Source organism: Mirounga leonina, unplaced genomic scaffold, assembly GCF_011800145.1.
Source record: "Mirounga leonina isolate KUSES-001 unplaced genomic scaffold, KU_Mleo_1.0 Mir_418, whole genome shotgun sequence".
Classification (NCBI taxonomy): Eukaryota; Metazoa; Chordata; class Mammalia; order Carnivora; family Phocidae; genus Mirounga; species Mirounga leonina.
The window spans coordinates 7,269,300-7,291,599 of record NW_023270739.1 but is presented as its reverse complement, the minus strand read 5'-3'; the positions used below and the strand labels follow the sequence as shown (position 1 = coordinate 7,291,599).

General features: G+C 55.4%; 1 protein-coding gene across 1 annotated transcript in view; it reads left to right on the top strand.

Annotated features, from left to right (window-relative positions):
- Positions 1-9,779: 9,779 nt before the first annotated feature.
- The window catches only part of TRIOBP (TRIO and F-actin binding protein), a 52,615-nt gene continuing 40,094 nt past the window's right edge, over positions 9,780-22,300 (top strand). Inside the window, exons 1-5 of the mRNA XM_034987550.1 lie at positions 9,780-9,917; positions 14,516-14,655; positions 16,220-16,415; positions 17,440-17,608; positions 21,692-22,300. The exon at positions 21,692-22,300 is cut by the window's right edge and continues 1,498 nt beyond it. Coding sequence (XP_034843441.1) covers positions 9,804-9,917; positions 14,516-14,655; positions 16,220-16,415; positions 17,440-17,608; positions 21,692-22,300 — 1,228 coding nt within the window. The 5' untranslated portion in view covers positions 9,780-9,803. The remainder of the gene's footprint in view (positions 9,918-14,515; positions 14,656-16,219; positions 16,416-17,439; positions 17,609-21,691) is intronic.

Sequence of the window (22,300 nt, the reverse complement as noted above, 5' to 3'; positions counted from 1 at the left end):
GTGCACTTGTGGTCTGTTTGTCCCTGACCCTGATGCCGCTTGCCAAGGGCAGGCTTCTGAGGTGGTGGAAACCATCAGGCGGGTGGGTCCGTCTTCCCCGTCCAGCAGTTTTCCCTGTGGGGATGAGACAAGTAGTGTTAGGTCTGGGCCCCCTAACCCGGGTTGCAGACCAGCATAACATTGGAAGAATCCAGAGTCATCCAGCTGCTCTGAAAAGCAGGCTGCTGGGCCAGGGGGGTGAGTGGCGCTGGACTCCGCCCTTTACTGGCTGAGACTTTGGGTCTGTCCCTTCTTGGTTTCCACTGAAGTGGTGGAAGTGGATGAGTTTCAGAGCATTCCCCACCCAGCTCAGGCCCAGTGAGAGATGGACAGGGTGACGGGAGAGTGCAGTGCCAGGAGCAGCTGCAAGTGCCACCAGGCCCCGGGGTGTGGGAGGCGCTGGCAGGAGGGGGAGCTGACCCCCCAAGCAGGGCTTCCTTCTGCTCAGCCCATGGAGGGCTGCCATTGGGCAGGCTCAGGAACAGGGGCTCTGTTAGGCCGTGTTTGGGGGTGACTGGCACGCTCCCATGTCACTCTCCGGACCCGCCATCTGGTGCCTCTCTGAGGGCCACACCTGGACTGGGAACGCGAAGCTTGGGGCTTATGGGTGGGAAGCGCTGTGACCTGGTTCTTCAGCTCCTTCACCTGCTCTTCCTGCTGCCTCCCTGTTCTGGGGGTGGGGTGACTCGCTCTGCTGGGCTGCCTCCATCCTGGGCAGAGGGTGGGGCCTGCTAGCAAGTTCTGCAGGTGGTTCTAGTGCTCAGCCCAGGGCCGTGAGTGTGAGCCTTGCCCTCACGGGCCCCCCGGGAGCAGAACACATCGTGCGTTAGCGTACACGGCAGGGCCTGGGTTTGAATCCTAACTCTGCTACTTGGCCTCCGTGTGAGCGCTTTGCTGTGCTGACCTCATGGGTAAGATGTCAAGACACCCACCTCCTCGGGCTGCCCTGAGGCTGACATGAGCCGCAGGTGCACCTGCAGGCTGGGCTCCCGGCTGCTGCTGTCCCCTGTGACCGCTGACCCACGTCTCTTCTCCTGTCCCCGGTGCCGTGGGGGGTCATTTACCATTTAGACCTACATGTCGTGATGTTTACAAGTATTCTCATCCTCTCTCTTCCATGTGCGCCATCAGTTCTTACAGCAAACCAAGGAGATTGAGTCAGCGATTTTGCCCATCTTGGGATCAGAAGTGATGGAATCAGAACCCTCTGGAGAACTTGCCTTTTCTCCCCAGAACCCCTCTCTCCATGCTCCACACCTGGATTCTCTCCTTGCCGCTCTCCATCTGGTGGGCCTCCTGGGTTTGGGGCTTAAAGGATTAGGTTAAGCTGCATATAATAGAAAACAAAATTTAAAAACAACTGGCTTGGGGCGCCTGGGTGGCTCAGTTGGTTAAGCGACTGCCTTCGGCTCAGGTCATGATCCTGGAGTCCCGGGATCGAGTCCTGCATCGGGCTCCCTGCTCAGCGGGGAGTCTGCTTCTCCCTCTGACCTTCCTCCTCCTCATACTCTCTGTCTCTCTCATTCTCTCTCTCTCAAATAAATAAATAAAATCTTATAAATAAATAAATAAATAAATAAATAAATAAATAAATAAATAAATAATTAATACAAACTGGCTTGTATAAGAGGCAGTTAACAGGGAGATAACTAGCCTGGAGCCGGGGTAGGGTAGGGCTGGGGGGCTGGGATGGCAGGCTTTTAGCTTTTTGCTTTGTGCCATTTTCTTTTTTTAAGATTTTATTTATTGGGGTGCCTGGGTGGCTCAGTCGTTAAGCGTCTGCCTTCGGCTCAGGTCATGGTCCCAGGGTCCTGGGATCGAGCCCCGCATTGAGCTCCCTGCTCAGCAGGAAGCCTGCTTCTCCCTCTCCCACTCCCCCTCTCCCACTCCCCCTGCTTGTGTTCCCTCTCTCGCTGTCTCTCTCTCTGTCAAATAAATAAATAAAAAGCTTAAAAAAAAAAACGATTTTATTTATTTGACACAGAGAGCGAAAGAGCACAAGCAGGGGGAGCAACAGAGGGAGAGGAAGAAGCAGGCCCCCTGCTGAGCAGGGAGCCTGATGCGGGACTCGATCCCAGGACCCTGGGATCATGACCTGAGCCGAAGGCAGATGCTTAACCATCTGAGCCACCCAGGCGCCCTGTTTTGTGCCATTTTTCAACACATGGCTTCCACCTCATGGTCCAAGATGGCTGCTTGAGCTTCAGCCATCATACTCGCCTTTCAGCAGGCAGGAAGGAGGAAAAGTTGAAGAACATGTCCCTCCCTCCTTTTAAGAACATTTGACACTTGTCCTGTGCCATTGGTTGGGCAGAAGGCAAAGGCAAGGGACAGGAGGAAGAGCGAGCTCCTGGCTGTAGGGAAGTCTGGGTCCTGTGGTTCATTCTGGAGAATCATGCGCCCGAATAAGAATTGAGCATTGTGCAGGGCACCTGGGTGGCTCGGGCCATGATCCCCAGAGTCCTGGGATTGAGCCCCAGGGAGTCTGCTTCCTCCTCTCCCTCTGCCCTTCCCCACTGCTCGTGCTCGCTCTCTTACTGGCGCTCTCTCTCTGTCTCTCTCAAATAAAAATCGTGGATACAAGCAGCAGAGTCTCCCACAGAGGGTGGATGTATAAGGAAAGGGCTGTCAGGAGAGGATCCAACTGTATGGGACCAAAGCCACAGCAGACGCTTGCTTTTCTGTTCCTGGGTTACTGCGGTGAACTTCCCCGATGCTAGCAGAAGGAGCAAGGCCTCTCAGCTCAGTAGAGGAAGGACTCTCCCAGTAGGATGCGTTTTGGGGCAGCTGAGCCCTCCCTAGGGGGACAGGTAGGCAGGCCCGCTGGAGCTGCCCACCTGGGCTGGGAGCTGTAGAGGAGAAGGTTCCATGCCAGGGAAGCCGAGGCTTTCTTCCTCTCCAAAGTACCCTGGGCCTCAGAGGCTTGGAACCCCCAGAGCTGACATCTTCCAGATGTTGGAGGCGCCCTTTAGATGTTCACAGGCTGCTCACGCCTTTCTTGCTCTGTGAGCCACCTCCTCCAGCCTTCCCCCCTCCGCACATGGGCCTAAGGACACTTTGTGTTTCCTTCTTGTAACCACTGAACACACTGTAACCTAGTGACCTCTGTCCCCACTAGCAGACCATGAGCCTTCTGAGTGAGAAGTTATGTCAGTAATTGCTGTTTCTGCCCCTGGCACAGGGCCCGTCTCACCATAGGTCCTGAGCCAGTCCTGGCTGAATTACATGGGACCCAATCCCCCTCCCCACAGGTGCTCCCAATGGCCCTTGAAATAATTGTTCTAGAATTTTCTTGGCCCTACTGCCGTGTTTGCCTGTCTGCAAATTTCTGAATCTGTTTCTTTTTTTTCTCCTTCCCGCCACCATATCCATCTCTCTTGGGCCTCCACTGAAACCTTCCCCATCACCCGATTTCTTTTGGTTATTTGGCAATCATGCTGGCTAGGTCCTCGCCCCCTAGCCAGCATGATTGCCAAATAACAACCAAAAGAAATCGGATGGGAAAGTAATTTATCGAGCACTTCTCATGTAACTCACAGCAGCATGGCAAAGTGGGAATTAGCTCCATTTGACAGGGGAGAAAACCGAGTCACCACTTACATCATGTCAGAAGTTACCTGTCATGGCTAGTAAGACATGGTCCTTGCATCCCTCGGAGGGGGCAGACACATGGACGTCCCTCTGGACGTCAGGGTTTTGACAAAGTGTTAGAGGGCAGACATCCTTACAGCCCAGAGGGCAGAGAGGAGGGCATCCAAGAAGGCTTCCGAGAGGAGGTGATCCTTGATGTGACTCTTGAAAGATGACTTGGGTTGGCCAGGCAGCTGAGGGAGGGGATGGGCAGGTAGAGGGCCCTGGTGAGCAAAGGTGGGGAGCGGCCAGAGGGGAAGCAGCTGCAGAGGCCCTTGGGCCCCAGACCCTGAAGGGCCTCAAACTTGAGCTGAGGACCTGGACCCTTATCCTGTGGGCAGTGGGAGCCCCTGAGGTGGGGCTGGGGAGTTGCCAGGGGCAAGTCAGTGATTGTTTTAGAGAGATCTCCCTCGGGGTAGTGTGGAGGCTGCACCGGGAGTCCTGGAGCCTCCAAGACCCTGTTGTAGTTACTCCGGGGGAGGCAGGGAGGCCCTCCTCTCATGCAGGCACCCATTCACTCTCTTGCCAAGCATTTATTGAGCACCTATGAAGTCCCAGTCACTGGGGATACATTGGTGAACAAGAGAGGGTGGTCCCTGCCTTCCAGTGACTTATATTTCATGAGCTGTAGCTGTAGGGACTGAGTGGAGGAGAGATGATAATAGTAGCATTTATTGAGCACTTACTGTATACACCACTCATTGAGTTCTCATAGTAACCCCACAGTCTAGGCAATTCCATTAAGCCCATTTTGCAGTTGAGGTACATTGAGGTGGCCCCCTCAGGAAGCAAGTCACTCCCTAGATACAGACATTAATACTGCCTGACTGGCTGAACAAGCTGAGTCTTAACCTTCAAGGGGTGCACTCAAGGTGCATAATGTGAAAGAAACCCCAGGAGCCATGCGAGTCCTGCACAGGATCTCAGCTCAGCACAGTGAGCCCTTGCTTAAGGCTGGGGAAGCCAGGGAGGGCTTCCTGGAGGGGGTGCCATTTAAGCTATCACTAAGAGAATGAAAAAATCTATCTGTGCTTTACCATTTCAGAGACACTGCATAGGCTAGAAGGCCTGAACATTAGCTTCGTTTTATTCACAGAGTATTTAAAAACAGTTTGACCAGAGGTGCCTGGGTGGCTCAGTCGGTTGAGCATCTGCCTTTGGCTCATGTCATGATCTCAGGGTCCTGGGATCGAGTTCCGCATCAGGCTCCCTGCTCAGTAGAGAGTCTGCTTCACCCTCTCCCTCTGTCCCAGCCCCTGCTCATGCTCTCTCTTAGTCTCTCTCTCTCAAATAAATAAATAAAATCTTAAAAAAAAAAAAAAAAAAGAATTCTGTGGAGAGGAACAATTCTGAGTGTTTACCCAATTTTTTGAGGCAAAAACCAAATCAGGGTGCCTGGGTGGCTCAGTTGGTTAAGCGACTGCCTTCGGCTCAGGTCATGATCCTGGAGTCCCTGGATCGAGTCCCGCATGGGGCTCCCTGCTCAGCAGGGAGTCTGCTTCACCCTCTGACCCCATCCCCTCTCATGTGTTCTTTCTCTCTCATTCTCTCTCTCTCTCTCAAATAAATAAAATCTTAAAAAAAAAAAAAAAACCAAATCAAAACCAAAACCTAAATAAGTTGACTTCGCCATATTTTAAGATGTTGTGATTTCATGCAGAAGTTCAGATTTCTGGCTTCTTCAGTAAAAGTAAGCCTGGCTGCACCCGATCACCACTTCCCAGGGTCGCATGGACTGGAGTCAGCCCTGATGACCCTGTGAGAGACTCGGGCTTTCCTTCTTCTGCTCCGTGGGGCCACCACCTCCTGCCTCCCTGCCTTGCCTGCCCACGACATGGGGTCCTCCAACAGGCCTGTGGGCAGGGTGGGCTGGGAGGGCAGGAGGAAACAGGGCAGAGGGGTGGAGTGGGTCTGGAAGTGTCAGTGGTGGTTCAGCTACCCCAGACCTAAGGAGAGTGTATCCCAGCCACGGGGAAGAGCATGAGCAAAGATGGAGGTGAGCAGGCACAGACTGCAGGGAGCAGAAAGGGAGATGGTGTCCCCAGGATAAATGGTGACAAGGGTGGCAGGCGCTGCCCCGGCTGCCAATTGTGCCCTTAACCCTGAGCCATCGGAGCCATCCCGCACAAGACTCTGGGAGTGTGGTTTTTAGACCAGGCTCCATCATAAGTAACTGAGTGGCTTTGGACACCTTGCTTCAGCCTTGACTTTCACCTCTATACAACGCGGATGGCGACTGCTGCCCTTCTCATTGCAGGGAGGTGTGGGGAGAAACACGAGTGTGCACGCAGAGAGGCCAGCTTTGCCCACTTGGGAAAAGGAGGGACTGTCATTACTTAGATGACTGAAGGCCCCTCTTTGGGCCTCAACCGCTCTTAGAGCCACTGTCCCCCCCTCCCAAGAGGGAGGCCTCTTCCAACAGTCCCCGGAGCTCCCTGGCCCCCTCCTCCTGCCTCCTTCCGATCCTCTCTCCTTCAGCACGCTGGCTGACGCCCACCTGCCTACCACCTTCTCCTGCCCTCCAGGGGCCCCGCCAGGCAGCTCCAGAGCTAGGGAGAGCACTCAGGACAACCCCCGTCCTGCCCCCGGACTCTTCTCCTCCTCTCTGCCTCTCCTCCTGCCTCACTCCTCTGTCCCCTCCGCCAGACTGTTCCTCCCCGGGGCCTGCAGCCTCGCTCCCTCTCCTCCAGGGCTTTGCTCGGATGTCACCATCTCAGTGAGGCCTTCCCTGCCCACCTTATTTCAAATGTAATGCCTTCCCCACACCAGCCACTTCCACCCCCCTTCCTGGCTTCATTGTTCTCCTTAACACCTCTCACCAGCCTACATACTCCGTATCTTGCTTATTTATCTTGCTTGGCATTGGGGTGCCTGGGTGGCTCAGTCAGTTGAGCGTCTGACTCTTGATCTTGGGTCAGGCCCTGATCTCAGGGTCATGGGATCGAGCCTTGAGAAGAGCCCCCCATCGTATTGGACTCCCTGCTCAGTGGGGAGTCTGCTGAGATGCTCTCTCTCCCTCAGCCCCTCCTCCTCCTCCCTCTCTCTAATAAATAAGTAAATAAATTTTTATCTTGTTTGGGGTCTGTTTGTCTCCGCTAGAATGTAAGCACCAAGGAATCAGGAGATTCAATCTTTTTTTTTTTGCTAAGTATCCTCAGCACACACAACTAAGTAGGGGCTCCGTAAGTATTTAATGAACTGAATTGTCAGGAACACCACCCTGAGTTAGCTACAGGTTTTACTGATGGTGGTGGTGGGGGGAGTTGAGAGGGTGGGGGGATGGGGCTAAAGGGCCCCAGTCATGTCCTGACCCTCAAACTCAAACCAAATGTCTAACCCACACCAGGCTCAGACAGGTCAAGTAACTTTTTCAAGATCACACAGCCAAGAGGTGCTAGAGCCAGATACCGAACCTCTGTCTCACTACTTCCTGTTCTGCTCACAGTAACTGGGATCAAGCTGAAAGCTCATTATTTTTGTTACTAAACTGTGTCTTCACCCATTCCCTCCTGGGCCAGGATGACCTGTTTAGGGGCTATCTCTTCCACTGGTCAACGGGCTTCTCAACTCAGAAGGAGACACAATTTATTCACATTACCATCTCCCCAGTGCCCAGCAGAGATCCATGTGAACATCTGCGTATAATTAGTGAATGAAGACGCTCTGTGGTGCTATAGTAGAGTCAGCCACACCAGGGCTTTAGTCTTGGCTCTGCCTCTTACTAGCTGTGAGACCCTGGCAGGTTAATTGTCCTTAGTTGCTGTGAAATGAGGATCTTGGTACTTAACCCTTTGGGTTACTGTATCCTAATGAATGTAAAGATTTTAGAATAGGAGCTGGTACATAGTGCAGAATAAATGTTAGCTTAAAAAGGGTGCAGATTTAAAAAAAGAGAGAGAGCTATGCATTTTGTGAGTGAGTTCTGCATCAGTGGAAGCGAGCAAATGGAGGCTGAAAACCCCTGGGCATTTCATTTGATCCCCACAGGTACTACTACTCTTCCCATTTTACAGATAAGAAAACTGAGGCATAGAGAGTTTAAGTCGCTAGCCCAACATCTGGAGTAAGGCCAGTGCAGGGAAGTGCTGCGAGAATGCACCGGCGGGAAAGACATCAGAGGGAGCCAGGCCCGTCAGTGCCAGCTCTCTGAAGGGCCTCCTGGAAACCCAGACCCAGCAGCAACTCAGGCTAAACGTGCGGCCGGTCCCGCGCTCAGAGGCAGCTGGGCGCCGCCCGCCTCCGCCCCGCCCCTTGCCCTCGGGTTGTCCAATCCCACAGCCTTTATGTAAATGAAGCGCCTAGAGCGAGCCTATGCAAGAGCGGCAGGGGCGTGGTCTTCGTCCACCTCCCGGGCAACGTTCTGATTCATTGTTAAAATAGAAGCTGTGACCCCGGCATCCCACCCCGGCACCCCCTGTGCGTGGAAACCCGAGCCGAGGTCAGTAGCACTGCGCAGCGGAAAGGGGGGACGGGGGCGGGGAGAGGACGCTACTGGGGTAAGGGAGAGGGGCGAGGCATACGGAGAGGGACTGGCTGACCCGCCGGAGAGGTCCAGGAGTCCATTCTCCGGGTGGGGCATGAGTGTCCGCCGAAGGTTTTTCATTGTTACAGCCACACCTCATGTGCATTTTAGAGGATTCTGCCAATTGGTTGGGCATTAAGGAAGAGGAGGAAGCGGGAGCAGTGAGGGGCACGTGGAATAGAGCCCCCAGCCGCCCCCAGGGAAATGAGCCGCCTTCTCTTGTCAGGCGACGCTCCTTTATGTGGTCAGACCAGGAAAGAACCGCCCAAGCTGGGCGGGACCGGTGCGCCCCCCCTCCACCACTGGGGCAGGGGACGTCGCGGGGAGATGACAGCCCAGGGAGGCTGAGGGGCCAGTGACTACCCCCCTCACACACACGCCGGCTCCTGCCACGTCCCCAGGTCTGATGGTGGAGAAGCCAGGAACCTTCGCCCTGGCTGCCCCAGGGGAGGATGTGAAATTCCCCAGGTCTCAGCTGAGATTGGGCCACAAAGGCCTTATGTCCTGGTATGCTTTGGAGGAAACTCACCAGGTGAGGACCGGTGTATGGGCAGGCGACCTGGGGGCACCGCAAGGTGCATGGGGTTTGGGGATATGGGTTCATCTTCTGCACCACTCTCCTCCTGGGGCTCTCTGTGAGCGAGGAAGGCATCTTCAAGTCACTCTTTTGTTGGGGTCTGCCCCCTCTCCCCCAACCTGGGACATGGCGCCAGAGCCCTCAGTGGCCTCACCCAGATGGGAGGGCCCTGTGCTTAAGTCAGAGCACCGGGGCTTCTTTGTGGCTAAACCGTACTGCATCCTGGCTGTGTGACTTTGTCCTCAACTCTGAAAATACCTGCTGGCTTTTGCTTCACTCTTGTGTGAATTGGCAGTGTGATCCAGGGCCCCTCACTTCCACCTCCAAGAGGGTGGGGAGGGACACAGACCTGGGCTGGAATTCAGTTCAGCTCCTGGGACCTAGAGCAAGGTGTGGGCCCTAGGTGAGCCTTAGTTGCCTTGTCTGAAATTGGCATTGCTTTATCTACAATGTGGGGTAACTGTGAGGCCAGGGTACTCAAACTTTGGGGTGCATTGCCTCACCCGGGAAATTTGTTGAAAATGAGCAACCCCAGGCCTCACCTCCAAGAGATTCTCACTGGGTGGATATGGGGAGGGAACTGGGCATATGTTTTTGTTTTTGTTTTTTAAAGTAATCTCTTGGCCCAACGTAGGGCTCAGACTCAACCCCAAGATCAAGAGTCGCATGCTCCACCGAATGAGCCCGCCAGGTGCTCTAGGAACAAGCGTTTTAGGAGGAGCTCAGCTGAGTCTAACGCAGCGTCCGTGGAACACACTTTGAGCAGCACTGCAGTGATGACTAGAAATCACATGTCAAATGCTTGGCAGAGTGCCTGGTGCTTAGTAGGTGCTTAATGAGTGTTTACCGAGTGAGTAAATGAACAGCCAAATGAATGGATGGATAACCTTAGTTCCTTAGTCCTTATCTGTCTGGGGGTAGCTAAGGCTGGGTTCCGGTGGGCTGCCAGCCAGTTACCTGGTCCTTGCCTCCCCCGCATTCTTCCCAGGCCCCACCATAGGATCGCAGGAGCTACTTTGGCCTGACTCAACCAGTATGGAGGAGGTGGCTGGGAATGCCCCGTGTGAATACTTTGAGGCCAACGTGCTTGCCCAGAACTGCTGTCAAAATTGCTTCCACCCTGAGGAGGCCCACAGACCAAGGCACCAGGTAGGCCAGCTTCCCTGAGTGGTGGTGGTGGTTTGGGATGGGGGTGTTCAGGACGGGCTGCGCCTGGTGGGCCACTAACTTGTGGCCAAACCCAAACACTGGCCTTCCTCCTGGGCAGAACAGAGGTTCTGCCATCTGTACAATGAGCTGATGGGACCACGTTATGTTTCCCAAATACAAGTCATTCTGCTTTTATGATTTTTTGCCATGGCCTCATGTCATTTAGTACTTATTTTATTATGCTTTAAATAAACACCCTTTTAAAAATTTATACTAAAACAAAACTTTAGGGGCGCCTGGGTGGCTCAGTCGTTAAGCGTCTGCCTTCGGCTCAGGTCATGATCCCAGGGTCCTGGGATCGAGCCCCACATCGGGCTCCCTGCTTCGCGGGAGGCCTGCTTCTCCCTCTCCCTCTGCTTGTGTCCCCTCTCTCGCTGTCTCTCTCTCTGTCAAATAAATAAAAAAAATCTAAAAAAAAATAATAATAATAAAAAAAATAAAACAAAACTTTATAGCATCACCACAAATGGGACACTAGGATCATATCCTTTATATAGAAGGTTAAAAAGGTAGAAAGAAAAGGAAGAAAATCAGAAATGTCATTAAATTCTCACTAGAGTGTGTTGTCAGCTGAAGGCTCTGAGCCCAAGTCTTGCTGTCTCTCTTTAAAAAGAGAGATTGGCAGGTGTTAGGGAGGCATTAAAGGCATCCTAGCTCCTACTGGAGACTCTTCCTAGAGGTATTGAAGGAGAGAAAGGGGAGGTGTTTTCTCACTTTGCCATCCTCGTGGTCTTATGCCAAGCCCTGCTCCGTGTAAATCCAGAGCTCCCGGTACAGAAGCTACGAGAAGCATGGGACCGTGAATCTCCATGGACCCCTCCGGGCTTGACCCTCCCCCGCCCTGTCCCCCATGGCTCTGTCATTCCCAGCAGGTCCTGAGGCTCCTCCTGAGCCTGGCATCCAGCTCCATGCGGGGTGTTAGACTCCATGAGGTGGCCTTCCTAAGGGAGTTACTGTTCAGCTTCAGAGCCAGGCAAGCCAGAGTCCCAATCCTAGGTTTGCCATTTACCGACCATGTGACCTGGGGTCTTACCCTCTCTGGCTTCACTCTCCTAATGGGGGAAGTGGGGCAACAGGGCCTTCTCACTCAGGGCATCTGGCACCATTTAGTCCAAGGACATGTGGCTAATTCAATACACATTAGTTTCCTCTCTTCGTCCTTCCTGAGCCAAAAAATAAACCTGGAAGAGAATTTTCTACCTGTCCTGATACTTCCAAGAATAGCTCTCTACCCTCAGCCCCAAGTTCAGGGAACACACCCCAAAGCCCCGCGAGTCTGTCTCTGATGCCCATGGCCTTCCGCAGTGGGTGGGGAGATGGCAAGTGTGGAACAGGAGGAGAAACTTGGATTCAGACAGGTCTCAGTTCTAGTGTCAGTCCAGCCACTTCCGGGCTGAGACCTTAGGCCAGCTCATGTGTTCACTCATAAGGAACAGGTGCCTGAAATGTGCCAGGCGTTATGCTACCCAGGAATGTACAGATGTGGCCCCAGGTCCCAGGGCAACCCTCTCCCTGAGGCTTACTCTAGCTCCCCTAGGAGCTTGGGTGCTGGATGCATCCCTGCTCTGTTCTCCCACAGGCCAAGGGGGCAGGTGGTTATCCCTGGAAATCAGGAGGCCTGGACCAGGTCACAGCCAGGATCTGCAGAGGGAGGACGGGCTACGTGGGAGGGTCCTGCTGTCTGCCAGGCACCACACATCCCTTTTCAATGTATTTATTTATTTATTTATTTTAAGATTTATTTATTAATTTGAGAGAGAGAGAGAGAGCATGATCTGGGGGAGGGGCAGAGGGAGAGAGAGAATCCCAAGCGGACTCCCCACTGAGCAGGAAGCCTGATGCAGGGCTTGTCGTGGGGTTCTTCTGGGGGTTCGATCCCAGGACCCTGAGATCATGACCTGAGCCGAAACCAAGAGTTGGATGCTCAGCGGACTGAACCCTCCAGGCGCCCTTTCAATGTATGTATGTATGTATCTATTTATTTATTTATTTTTAAATATGTATTTTTTTAAATTTTTATTTATTTATTTGAGAGAGAGAGAGAGAATGAAAGAGAGAGAGAGAGCATGAGAGAGGGGAGGGTCAGAGGGAGAAGCAGACTCCCCGCGGAGCAGGGAGCCCGATGCGGGACTCGATCCCAGGACTCCAGGATCATGACCTGAGCCGAAGGCAGTCGCTTAACCAACTGAGCCACCCAGGCCCCCTCAATGTATTTATTCTTTTTTTTTTTTTTTTAAAGATTTTATTTATTTATTTGAGAGAGAGAGAATGAGAGACAGCATGAGAGGGAGGAAGGTCAGAGGGAGAAGCAGACTCCCTGCCGAGCAGGGAGCCCGATGCAGGACTCGATCCCGGGACTCCGGGATCATGACCTGAGCCAAAGGCAGTCGCTTAACCAACTGAGCCACCCAGGCCCCCTCAATGTATTTATTCTTAAATGTATTTAATATTCTATTGATTTAACCCTAATAAAATTCTATTTAATGTTTTTACATTATTTATTATATTGAAGATGTGCAGACCAGGCACTGTTCTAAGCCCTTTACAAATATTGACCCATTTGGGGCGCCTGGGTGGCTCAGTCGTTAAGCGTCTGCCTTTGGCTCGGGTCATGATCCCAGGGTCCTGGGATCGAGCCCCGCATCAGGCTCCCTGCTCAGCGGGAAGCCTGCTTCTCCCTCTCCCACTCCCCCTGCTTGTTGTTCCCTTTCTTGCTGTGCCTCTCTCTGTCAAATAAATAAATAAATAAATAATCTTTAAAAAACAAGAACAAATGTTGACCCATTTAATTGTCTTAACATCCCTAGGAGGTGCATGTTCTTATCATCCCAGTTTTGTAGATGAGAAAACCAGGCTGAGAGGGAAACCACTGGGCTGAGGTCACCCAGCTAGGAAGTGGAGGTGCCAGGACTGGGCCTGACGTCTGTCTGAGGCCAGAGCCCGTGCTGACCCGCAGATGGGAAATCAGAGCCAGGGACTGGCTTCGGGGCCTGCTCAGGCGGGCAGTGGGCAGTGATGGGGGCTTGGGGTGAAAGCAGGGAGGAGGTGCCATGACAGGCTGGGGGTCCTGCTTGGGCCCAGCTGGGCTGGACCCCTTGGTGGTACCCAACCCACTGCTCCCTCCTCATTCATGTGGCAAGGTCCCCAGGGCGGCCAAGGCGCCAGGCTGGGCTGTGGATCTGACACCTCCCGCTGTCGAGTTCTGATCAGAATCTGGCTCCAGGGCAGGGGGCGAAACTGAACCCACATGGGCCTCCTCTGGCTTGGATGGCCCTGCGCCCACCCGGCCCCGCTCCTTGGCACTGCCCAGGGCCCGCTCTCCGTGGCTTTCTTGGCGTCCGCGCGGGTGTCCACCCTGCAGCGTGGCCGGGCTGTGGCCTCAGCCCTGGGCGCTGAGCTCCGGGGTCCCCGGGGAGCGGGCGCCCAGCCTCCCCTCTCCCTGCCCGGCTCTCAGGTGAGCGGCGGGGATCAGGTTCCTGCGGTTTCATGTCCCTCATTGTTCTTGGCTGGGCCCCGGCTTATGAAAGAGTAATGAGGGGCCCCTGCTCGCAGCCGGCCCCTCTAAGGTTTCCGCCGCCTCGGCCGCCGCCGCCACGGCCCAGAGTCGGGGCCTGGGAGGGCGGCAGCGTGGGGGCCTGAGCCGGAGCCCCCCGGGGACGAGGGTGCTGACAGCCGCCAGCCGCCACCGCCGGAGCCCGCCGGCCAGGTAACCTGAGAGGAGGCGGGGTGCAGGGTGCGTCGGCCGCCGGCTCCCACCACCAGGGAGGGCCGGCCGCCCCGGCGAGGAGGGGAGGAATGGGGGGGCCTTGCCGGAGCTGAGCCGCCGCCGATCCCCCCGGGTGAGCCCGGCTCCAGCCTCCGCAGGTGTGGCCTGGCCGGGCGGGCGGGCCGGCGGGGGAGAGAAGGCTGCGGGCTCAGGGCCCCACCCCCACCCCCACCCCCACCCCGGGGCCTGGACCCTCCTGCCCCCCGCCAGCCCCCTGCGCGCCCCCTGCAGCAGGGCAAATCTCCCCTTGCTCCTTCCCCCCAGGTCTCGCTTTCCGTCCCCTCAGACTTCCTCCTCCTCCCGCAGACCGTGTCCTTCACTCTCCAGGTGGGCTGCGTCCCTCCTCCTCACCCTCCGCCCTCGACCTTGTTCTCCAGCTGCAGGAGACCCGTTTGGGCCCTTCTGTTCCCTTCACAGCCTCCAGCGCACACGCACGTGCGCCGACACGCATGTAGAGCTAAACTCACATGCGCTGATGCAAACTTGTGCATTAGTGTCCCCCTGCCCCGACCTTGCACACACAGGCCTTCATACACACACAGACCTGTACATATACGTGTGCTTGCACACACCCTGCACCTCTGCCAGCCCCCGGCTTGGGTCCCCAGAGGCGCTGCCCGCCTGATGGACAGCTCTCCTTGAGAAGCCTGAGATCCCAGGAGGAGATGCCCAGGCGCTCAGCTACACTGCCTGGTGGGGGGAGGGGCTGCGCAGGGGGAGGGGAACCCCCACGTGGGCCAGGAGCTGCCTCCTCTCTCCAACTCTGCCCCAGGAGCCGGGGAGCCCTCCAAGTGCTGGGGTGCCTTACTGCGACCTGCCACGCCGCCCGCCTGCCTCTGAGGACCCTCCCCGTTCCTCGACCTCCGGCTGCGAGTCCGTGGCGGGCCCGGGCCTTGGGCCAGGGCCTGAGAGGTGGGTAGAGCCCCAGGGCTTGGGGAGGGGCTCCCTAGGGGAGGATGCCCTCACCCACCCCACCCTGCACCCCTTCACGATGGCAGGATCTGTCTGCTGGCTGCGGGCATGGGTCACGTGGGCAGGTCACACGGCCTGGGCATAGGCCAGCAGTGGCCATGTTCCTTGGGCCCTAGCTCAGTTTGCTCCTGGGTGAGGAGCAGCCATGCACCCACCCTGCAGGGGGCATGGCCCCCAGCCTGCTCTCATTTCCTTGGCACAGCTTTGAAAGATTAAACAGGTGGGCACCTGTGACCACCCGCCTACCTGACCGTGCGCTGCTCCAGGCTCTGGGGTTCCCTCCACCCCCAGGCCTGAGCTGAACTGAAGTCCCTCTTTGAGGCCATGGTGCCTTGGGAGGGCATGGCCGAGGGCCCAGAAACCTGGGTTCCAGCCTCTGTTCCATCCCCGATGGGCTAAGGAAACAAGTCATTCCCTCCTTTATGCCTCAGTTTCCCTGTTTAAAAAATAAGAGGATTTGAATCAAATCAGCTTTGCTTTGGGAACATGTACGCCTCACAGAGAGGTAGTACTTAACCAAAACCAGCTCTGCCACCAAGTATGTTTCAGAAAGTCCAGGGTAAACAGATTTGAATATCTGTCTTGCAAGACTTGTCAGAAAATTCAGTTTGCTAGCAGGCCTTGTGCTTTTGGGTAGGGTGGTAGAAGTATGTGGTACGTCCCAAACTCATGTGACCACAGACCTTTTTCGGGGCCGTCATCCCTTCCCGTCTTGTAGGTCCATCTGTGGGTCACTCTTTGGGGACACTGCCATCTATAAGCCTACTTGGGCCTCTGGCTATCTGGACTGGCTTGTCTAAAGCAGGGCTTTCTCTGCTACTCCCTCCCTTGGCATCCAGACTGGTGACCCTGTCACTATCTCTGGAGCCCTGCTACCACTTGAGGCCCCCCTTCAGCCCAGTACACCCCCACCCCCACCCCCACCCCGGGGTCATGTCAGTTTTACTGAGCTTGGGGGTTCCACTCCTACTCCAGTGACAGAGGATTGGTGCTGGGGTCACAGGCATGGTTCACAATGCAGCTGTCCCCCTTCCTGGCTCTGTGACCTTGGCCAGACCCTTGAGCTCTCTGAGCCTCAGTGTCTTCATCTGTAAAATGGGAATCATGACACACATTTCTTTTTTTTTTTTTTTTAAGATTTTATTTATTTATTTGACAGAGAGAGAGACAGCGAGAGCAGGAACACAAGCAGGGGGAGTGGGAGAGGGAGAAGCAGGCTTCCTGCCGAGCAGGGAGCCCGATGTGGGACTCGATCCCAGGACCCTGGGATCATGACCTGAGCCGAAGGCAGACGCTTAACGACTGAGCCACCCAGGCGCCCACGACACACATTTCAAAGGGAGACTGTTGTAGCCAAATGAGGCAGTCCATGTGAAAAGCCCAGCACAGGTGTTCACTCCCTCCTTTGCTCTAGTGTGAGGTGTGTGTGTACCTGGGTGGGGTACTACTCCCTAGTTCCCATGACTTTTTGGGGAAGAAGTCATAGGTCTGTTTCTTCTCCCAGGGGCCGGTCAGCAGGGTCCTCCGCAGAGGCGCCCACAGCTGCCCCTGGACACAGGAGCCAGGAGCCGGAGACAGTGCCCTATCTGGGGGGTCTGACCTCCTCCCTGGGAGGCAGCTTCGACGAAGGCCCTGAGTCTGGCACCAGCTCCAGCCCTGACTGCAACACCCCTGATGATACCAGCGACTCGTCCTCCGTGGTGAGCTGAGGAGGGACGGCCGGGGGCAAGATCGCCCCTCTGTGCCAGCCCTGGGGTCCCCCCCAAACCTCCAGACAAGGGTTGAGTCTCTTACACCAGGGAGCTGGGCCAGGGCCCTCTGGAGACTTAGCCGGCACCTTGGGCCGCCCGGACCAACCGCCTGGGAGGGGCAGGGGTCTCTTCCGTGAAAAGACGGAAGGAGTGTCAATTGACAGGAAGTTCCAGGTGAATCACCAGTGGGGTCAGGCTGCCCAATACTCTCAGGTCACAGAGGGCCGGGATGTTGGGCATGCTGTCTGGAGCAAGGATGGGACTGGTTCTGGGCCCTGTCCTGGTCACACGCCTCTGAGCTCCATGACCAGCCCTGGCATAGATCTCTGGAGGACAGAGGAGAGGGAGCAGGGTGGGCAGCCCAGGCAAGGGCTGGGGGCCATTTGGCTGGGAGAAGAGAAGACTCGGGAACTTCCTGGGGTATTCACCCCTCAAAGGGCTGTCACAGGGCAGGAGAGGCAGGTTATCTGTGAGACCTCTGAGGGAAAGTGATGGGACGGCAGTTGTGGGCTCAAGAAGGCTCACCACCCCCTCTGAGGTAGAGACTTTTATGGCCCCATTCTACTGAGGCTCAGAGAAGGGAAACAACTTACCTGAGGTCATGTATCTGGGAAGTGGAGGGGCAAGGCTTTGAACCCACTTCTCTCCGGACCCTGGGGGTGTCTCTGGGGACCGGGGGCTGCCATGCCAGGGCCTTTCTACCACAGGGAGTCCAAATGCCCTGGGTTCAAGTCCCCTCCCACCTAAACCATTTCCCAGCTGCGTGACTTAGGGCAAGTTTTTAGCTCTGACGTACATGCCTGCCTCAAGGGTTGGTTGAAGATTAGCTAAGTTAACGTCTGCAAAGAGCCTGGCGCTGTGCTGAGTACACAGCAGATGCTCTTCAATGTCAGAGCCTTCCCTTTATCTACCTATCTCATGTGGGGAGCACAGGCCCTAGAGGCTCCATGCTTTCTCCTCCCTTCCCTGGCAGGACTGGGACACTGTTGAAAGGCGGGAGGAGGCCTCCAGCAGGGACGAGCTCACCATGATGATCCCGAGGAAGCCCCAGGAAGGGCCAAGAGCTGACAGTGCCCGAAGGGCTCCATCTCTCCTCACCCGGTCCCCCGTGGGAGGGGATACCGCAGGCCAGAGAAAGGAAGGTGAGTCCTGCTAGGCCAGCTTGGTCGCTGTGACCACAGGTGTGGTGATGGCCCGGGGCCTGGCCAGATCTCACTGGCCATCTGGGTCCCCCGGCACATCTTACTTTGGTGGCCTGAGTAATAACAGTACAGTTCCCATATAATTATGGAGCGGCCACGGTGTGCCATGCGACCTACTTTAAATACATCATCTCACAGCTGGTTGGTTAGGATCAGGTTGCAATTGACAGAAACCAACAGAGTGTAAATGAAATGACTCACCTAAGTAGAAAGTTTAGGCGGCTGTGACTTCAGGTATGGTTGGATCCAGATGTTCAAATAGTATCAGAAATCTGGTTTCTACTGTGTTTTCTTCTGCACTGGCTTCGTTCTCAGCCAGACCGTCCCCCAGTCGTGGCATGATGAGCAGCAGCAGGCCCAGGCTGTATCCCACCTGCATATCAGCTCCCAGGAAAGAGGGTACAATCTTGTCCATAGGGTTTTCCCTGGGACCCAACGTGGGTCACATGCCCAACCTGGTGATCAGGGATGGGGTCAGGCCCCTGTGCACACCTCATGGCCTGAGAGTGGGGGAGGAGATTGCCCACAGGAAATCAGGAGGATTGTTTGCAGAGAAAGGGAAAAGGCCACTGGGCAGGCCACGCCCCCAGATGCCCATGACCCTGGTTAGCACCTTGCTGGCATGTGAGCCGGGTATGGGTGATGGGAGCATGTGGAGCACGGGAGTCGGGGGGAGGAGAGAGGAGGCTGATGTAGGGGGCCACTCACACCCTGACCCTCCCTCCAAGCCTGTTTTTCCTGCAGTCTGTTCCATGTCACCACCATTCTGACGGCTCAGGCCCCCAATCTTGTGTTTTCCCGATTTCTCTGTTTCCTCACCTTTGTATTCAGTCAGCAGTTGTGGTTAGCACCACCTGCAAAACACACCTCAAATCTAGCCCCTTCTCGCCATCTGTACAAGTACTCCCTGGCCAAACCACTGCTGCCCCCCGCTGGGATTGTCACCAGAGTCCCCTTCAAGCCTCTGGATTCTGTCCGGCCCTCTCAGTCCATTCCCCACAGCAGCTGGAGCCGCCATTAAAAACACGAGGGGCACCTGGGTGGCTCAGTCGGTTATGCATTTGACTTTTGATTTCAGCCCAGGTCATGATCTCAGGATCGTGAGATCGAGCCCCTCATTGGGCTCCGCGCTAAGCATGGAGCCTGCTTGCGATTCTCTCTCTCCCTCTGCTCCTTCCCCTGCTCCCAGGCATGTGTGCTCCCCCCCACCCTCTCTAAAAAAACAAACAAAAACATGAATCAGATCTTATCACGGCCCCACCCGCACTGCCTTGCCCTCTCAGGCCCTGGGGAGAGGGTGCATGGGAAGAAGTAATATCACAGAGGATGCAGGGAGCCAAATGCCTCCCCGGAGTGAGAGTGGTCTAATAGGCAGGTGGGATTTTGTACTAAATACCTGCTTTCTTGCTTCTCACACAGGGCAGTGGAGTGGGGGAAGGCTCACTCTGTGCCCTTCTTGATTGAAGGCAGTCACTACTGTCCACTTGGTGGCAGGCTCCCACCCTGCAGACAGGGAGCCAAGGCCCCAGAGGAGTTAACCAACTCCAGGATGAGATGTTAGGAACCCCTTGACATGGCGCTCTGGGCACCTCCTAGTTTGCAAAGCACACTCCAAGGGGCAGGCTGCACAGAGCCCCGCCGGCCGAGGAACAGGACGCGGTGCCCTAGGACATACGTAGAGCCTGTCCTGTGTGCGCGTTAGGGGGCTGTGGGAGAGAGGTCAGATCCTGGGGGGGGCCAGGCCGAAAAGGATGCTCGAGATGGGCAGGCAAGGAAGAAGCCTGGGCTGGGGGTGGGGGCACTGACCCCACCATGGGGCACCGGGAGTGGTGGCAAACGCCATCTCAGCCAGCACCCGTGCTCAAAGGGTGAAGCAGAGCTCAGAGCTGGAGGCGGGCAGCACAGTATGATTGAGCCCTTCCTGTGTGCTCAGCACTTTCCTCAGCCGGGGAGACACAGAGGAAAACTAGAAGGTGGGGCCCCTCCTCAAATGGAGCAGGGAGTCTGGTGGGGGCGGCCAGAGCCTCACCGGCCATGTGAAATCCCTGGATTTTCTTCCAAATGCAGTTGGGAGCCCCTGATGTTTTTGCCATCTTTTATTTTGAAATAATTTTAGATTTATAGCAGAGTTGCGAAGAGTCCAGAGAGTTTCCATTATACCCTTTGCCCAGTTCGCCTAATGTTGACATCTTACAAACCCAAAGTACGGCTATCAAAATTAAGAAATTAACATTGGTATAGCACCACTGTTTAAACTATAGACTTTATTTGGGTTCATCCGTTTTCCCCCCTAATGTCCCTCTATGGTCCTGTGCTCCCATCCAGGACCCACACTGCATGGAGTGTAAGCAGGGGTGATCTAGCCAGGTTTGCTTTTGGAAAGGATCTCCCTGAATGGGATGATGACCTAGGGCCCCCAGTGCACATGCTGGGGGCTATTGCAACCATCCAGGCGAGGGATGTGGGTGGCTGAGGGGGAGGTGGGAGGAGGCGGATAAGAGAAGCCGGCCGATTTAGAACGCCATGGGGCGTCAGTTCATTGGGCAACAACAATGAAAAATTAAGTGCTGCTATGTGCTTGGTTCTGGTCCCTTGCTAGGTGCTGGAAATTCAGACTTCAGGGCCAGCAGGTCAGAAAGTTTGGAGGAGACAGAGCTTTCCAAGCAGGAGGGGAGGGCGTCTTAAGCATGGCCTTTCTTTTCTTTTCTTTTTACTTATTTATTTGAGAGAGAGTGAGCGTTCGAGAGAGCTAGCACAAGCTGGGTGGGGGGTGGTAGAGGCAGACTTCCCACTGAGCAGGGAGCCGGATGTGGGGCTCCATCCCTAGACCCCGAGATCATGACCTGAGCCAAAGGCAGACACTTAACTGACTGAGCCACCCAGGTGCCCCTTAAGCATGGCCTTTAATGAAAGCAGTGGTGGCTCGTTCCAGAAGCCACCATACCCTTTATTCCTCTCCTGAAGCTCCGGCCCGGGGACACACACACAGCTGGGGGCCACCACATGCTGGGTGACCAAGGGCTGAGGGGGCTGGAGGGTGACACTGAGGTCATGGTGGTCCCTCCCTGGGAATGGGAGTTGTGAAGGGGTCCCTGTTTAGGGCAGTTACATTAATCTCTCGGACCAGGGCTGCTTAGACTATAATGTGCATGCAGATCACCTGGGAATCTTATTAAAATGTAGATTTCTCGCAGTGCGCCCAGGGGGGCCCTTAGAGTCTACATTTCAGGCAAACTCCCAGGTGAGGCCCATGCTGCAGGTTCACAAAAGTCCATGCCAGGCTCAGGGCAGCCCTGAGAGCATCCGGGGCAGGAGCCTTTCTGGGTATAAGGAATGGGAGCTTTCTAGAGCTATCACACGTGAAAGAGCCTCCTTAGAAGAGATGGGGGCAGTTCTCAGATCCCACTCACAGGAGGTAGAACAGGGAAAGGGAAGTTGCTAGGTAGCTGCCCCCAGACCCACCTCTCCCTTTCTCGGGTCCCGTGGGCTCTTGTCGAAAGAGCTCTCTAGGACGCCTGGGTGGCTCAGTTGGTTAAGCGACTGCCTTCGGCTCAGGTCATGATCCTGGAGTCCCAGGATCGAGTCCCGCATCGGGCTCCCTGCTCGGCAGGGAGTCTGCTTCTCCCTCTCCCACTCCCCATTTGTGTTCCCTCTCTCGCTGTGTCTTTCTCTGTCAAATAAATAAATAAAATCTTTAAAAAAAAAAAAAAAAGAAAGAAAGAAAGAGCTCTCTACAAGTTTGTGCAGGGATCCCCAGTCGACGTGCCCTTTCAGCTCTGGAGCCTACCTTCCAGTGACTGAGTCAGCTGGGGTTTCAATGTCAAGTTCCCAGCCTCAGCTTGAGAGAGGCCTTTAAGCCTCATCCGATCTAACTCGCTCCGAAGGGTGAACTCACTTGGTCTGGACAGTGGGTCCTCTAAGAAGGGGCTGTGGCCTCTGCCTTAATCATCTGTCCCAGGGCACAAAGAGAGGTTGTGTGTGAGACCCCTCCCCTTACCTTGAACCCGCCTCTCCTCTCTCCAGACACCAGTGGGAGCCGAAGTGCCGGACAGCACTGGGCGAAGCTCCGGGGAGAGAGTGGGAACTTCTTGGCGCGGCACCGGTTGGCACTAACCCCGGCTTCCTGTGCGACACTGCAGGGCGGACCTCGCAGTGCCACCCCCCAGGCTTCCTCTCTTCATTGTTCTGCCCAGAGGGATGTTGCCCAGACTGCTTCCACACAGTTCGATACCCCCCGAGCCTCCTCTCCCACACAAATCGCCCAACGGGATAAACCCAGAACCTCATCCACCCAACAGGACATCCCCAGGACCTCTCTCACACAGCACAACACCCCCAGAGCATCCTCTCCCTCAAGAATCGCCCAACGGGATAACCCCAGAACCTCCTTCGTCCAACGAAACAGTCCTCGAGTTTCCTCTCCCACCAGAGCCACCCGACAAGACAACTCTAGAACCTCTTCTATCCAACAGGACAACCCTCAGACTTCTTTTCCCACATGTATTCCCCAGAGGGACAACCCTAGAGCCTCCTCTCCCAACAGAACCATCCAACGGAGCAACCCTAGAACATCCTGTGCCCAACTGGACAATCCCAGAGCCCCCTCTCCCAACAGAGCCACCCAGCGGGACA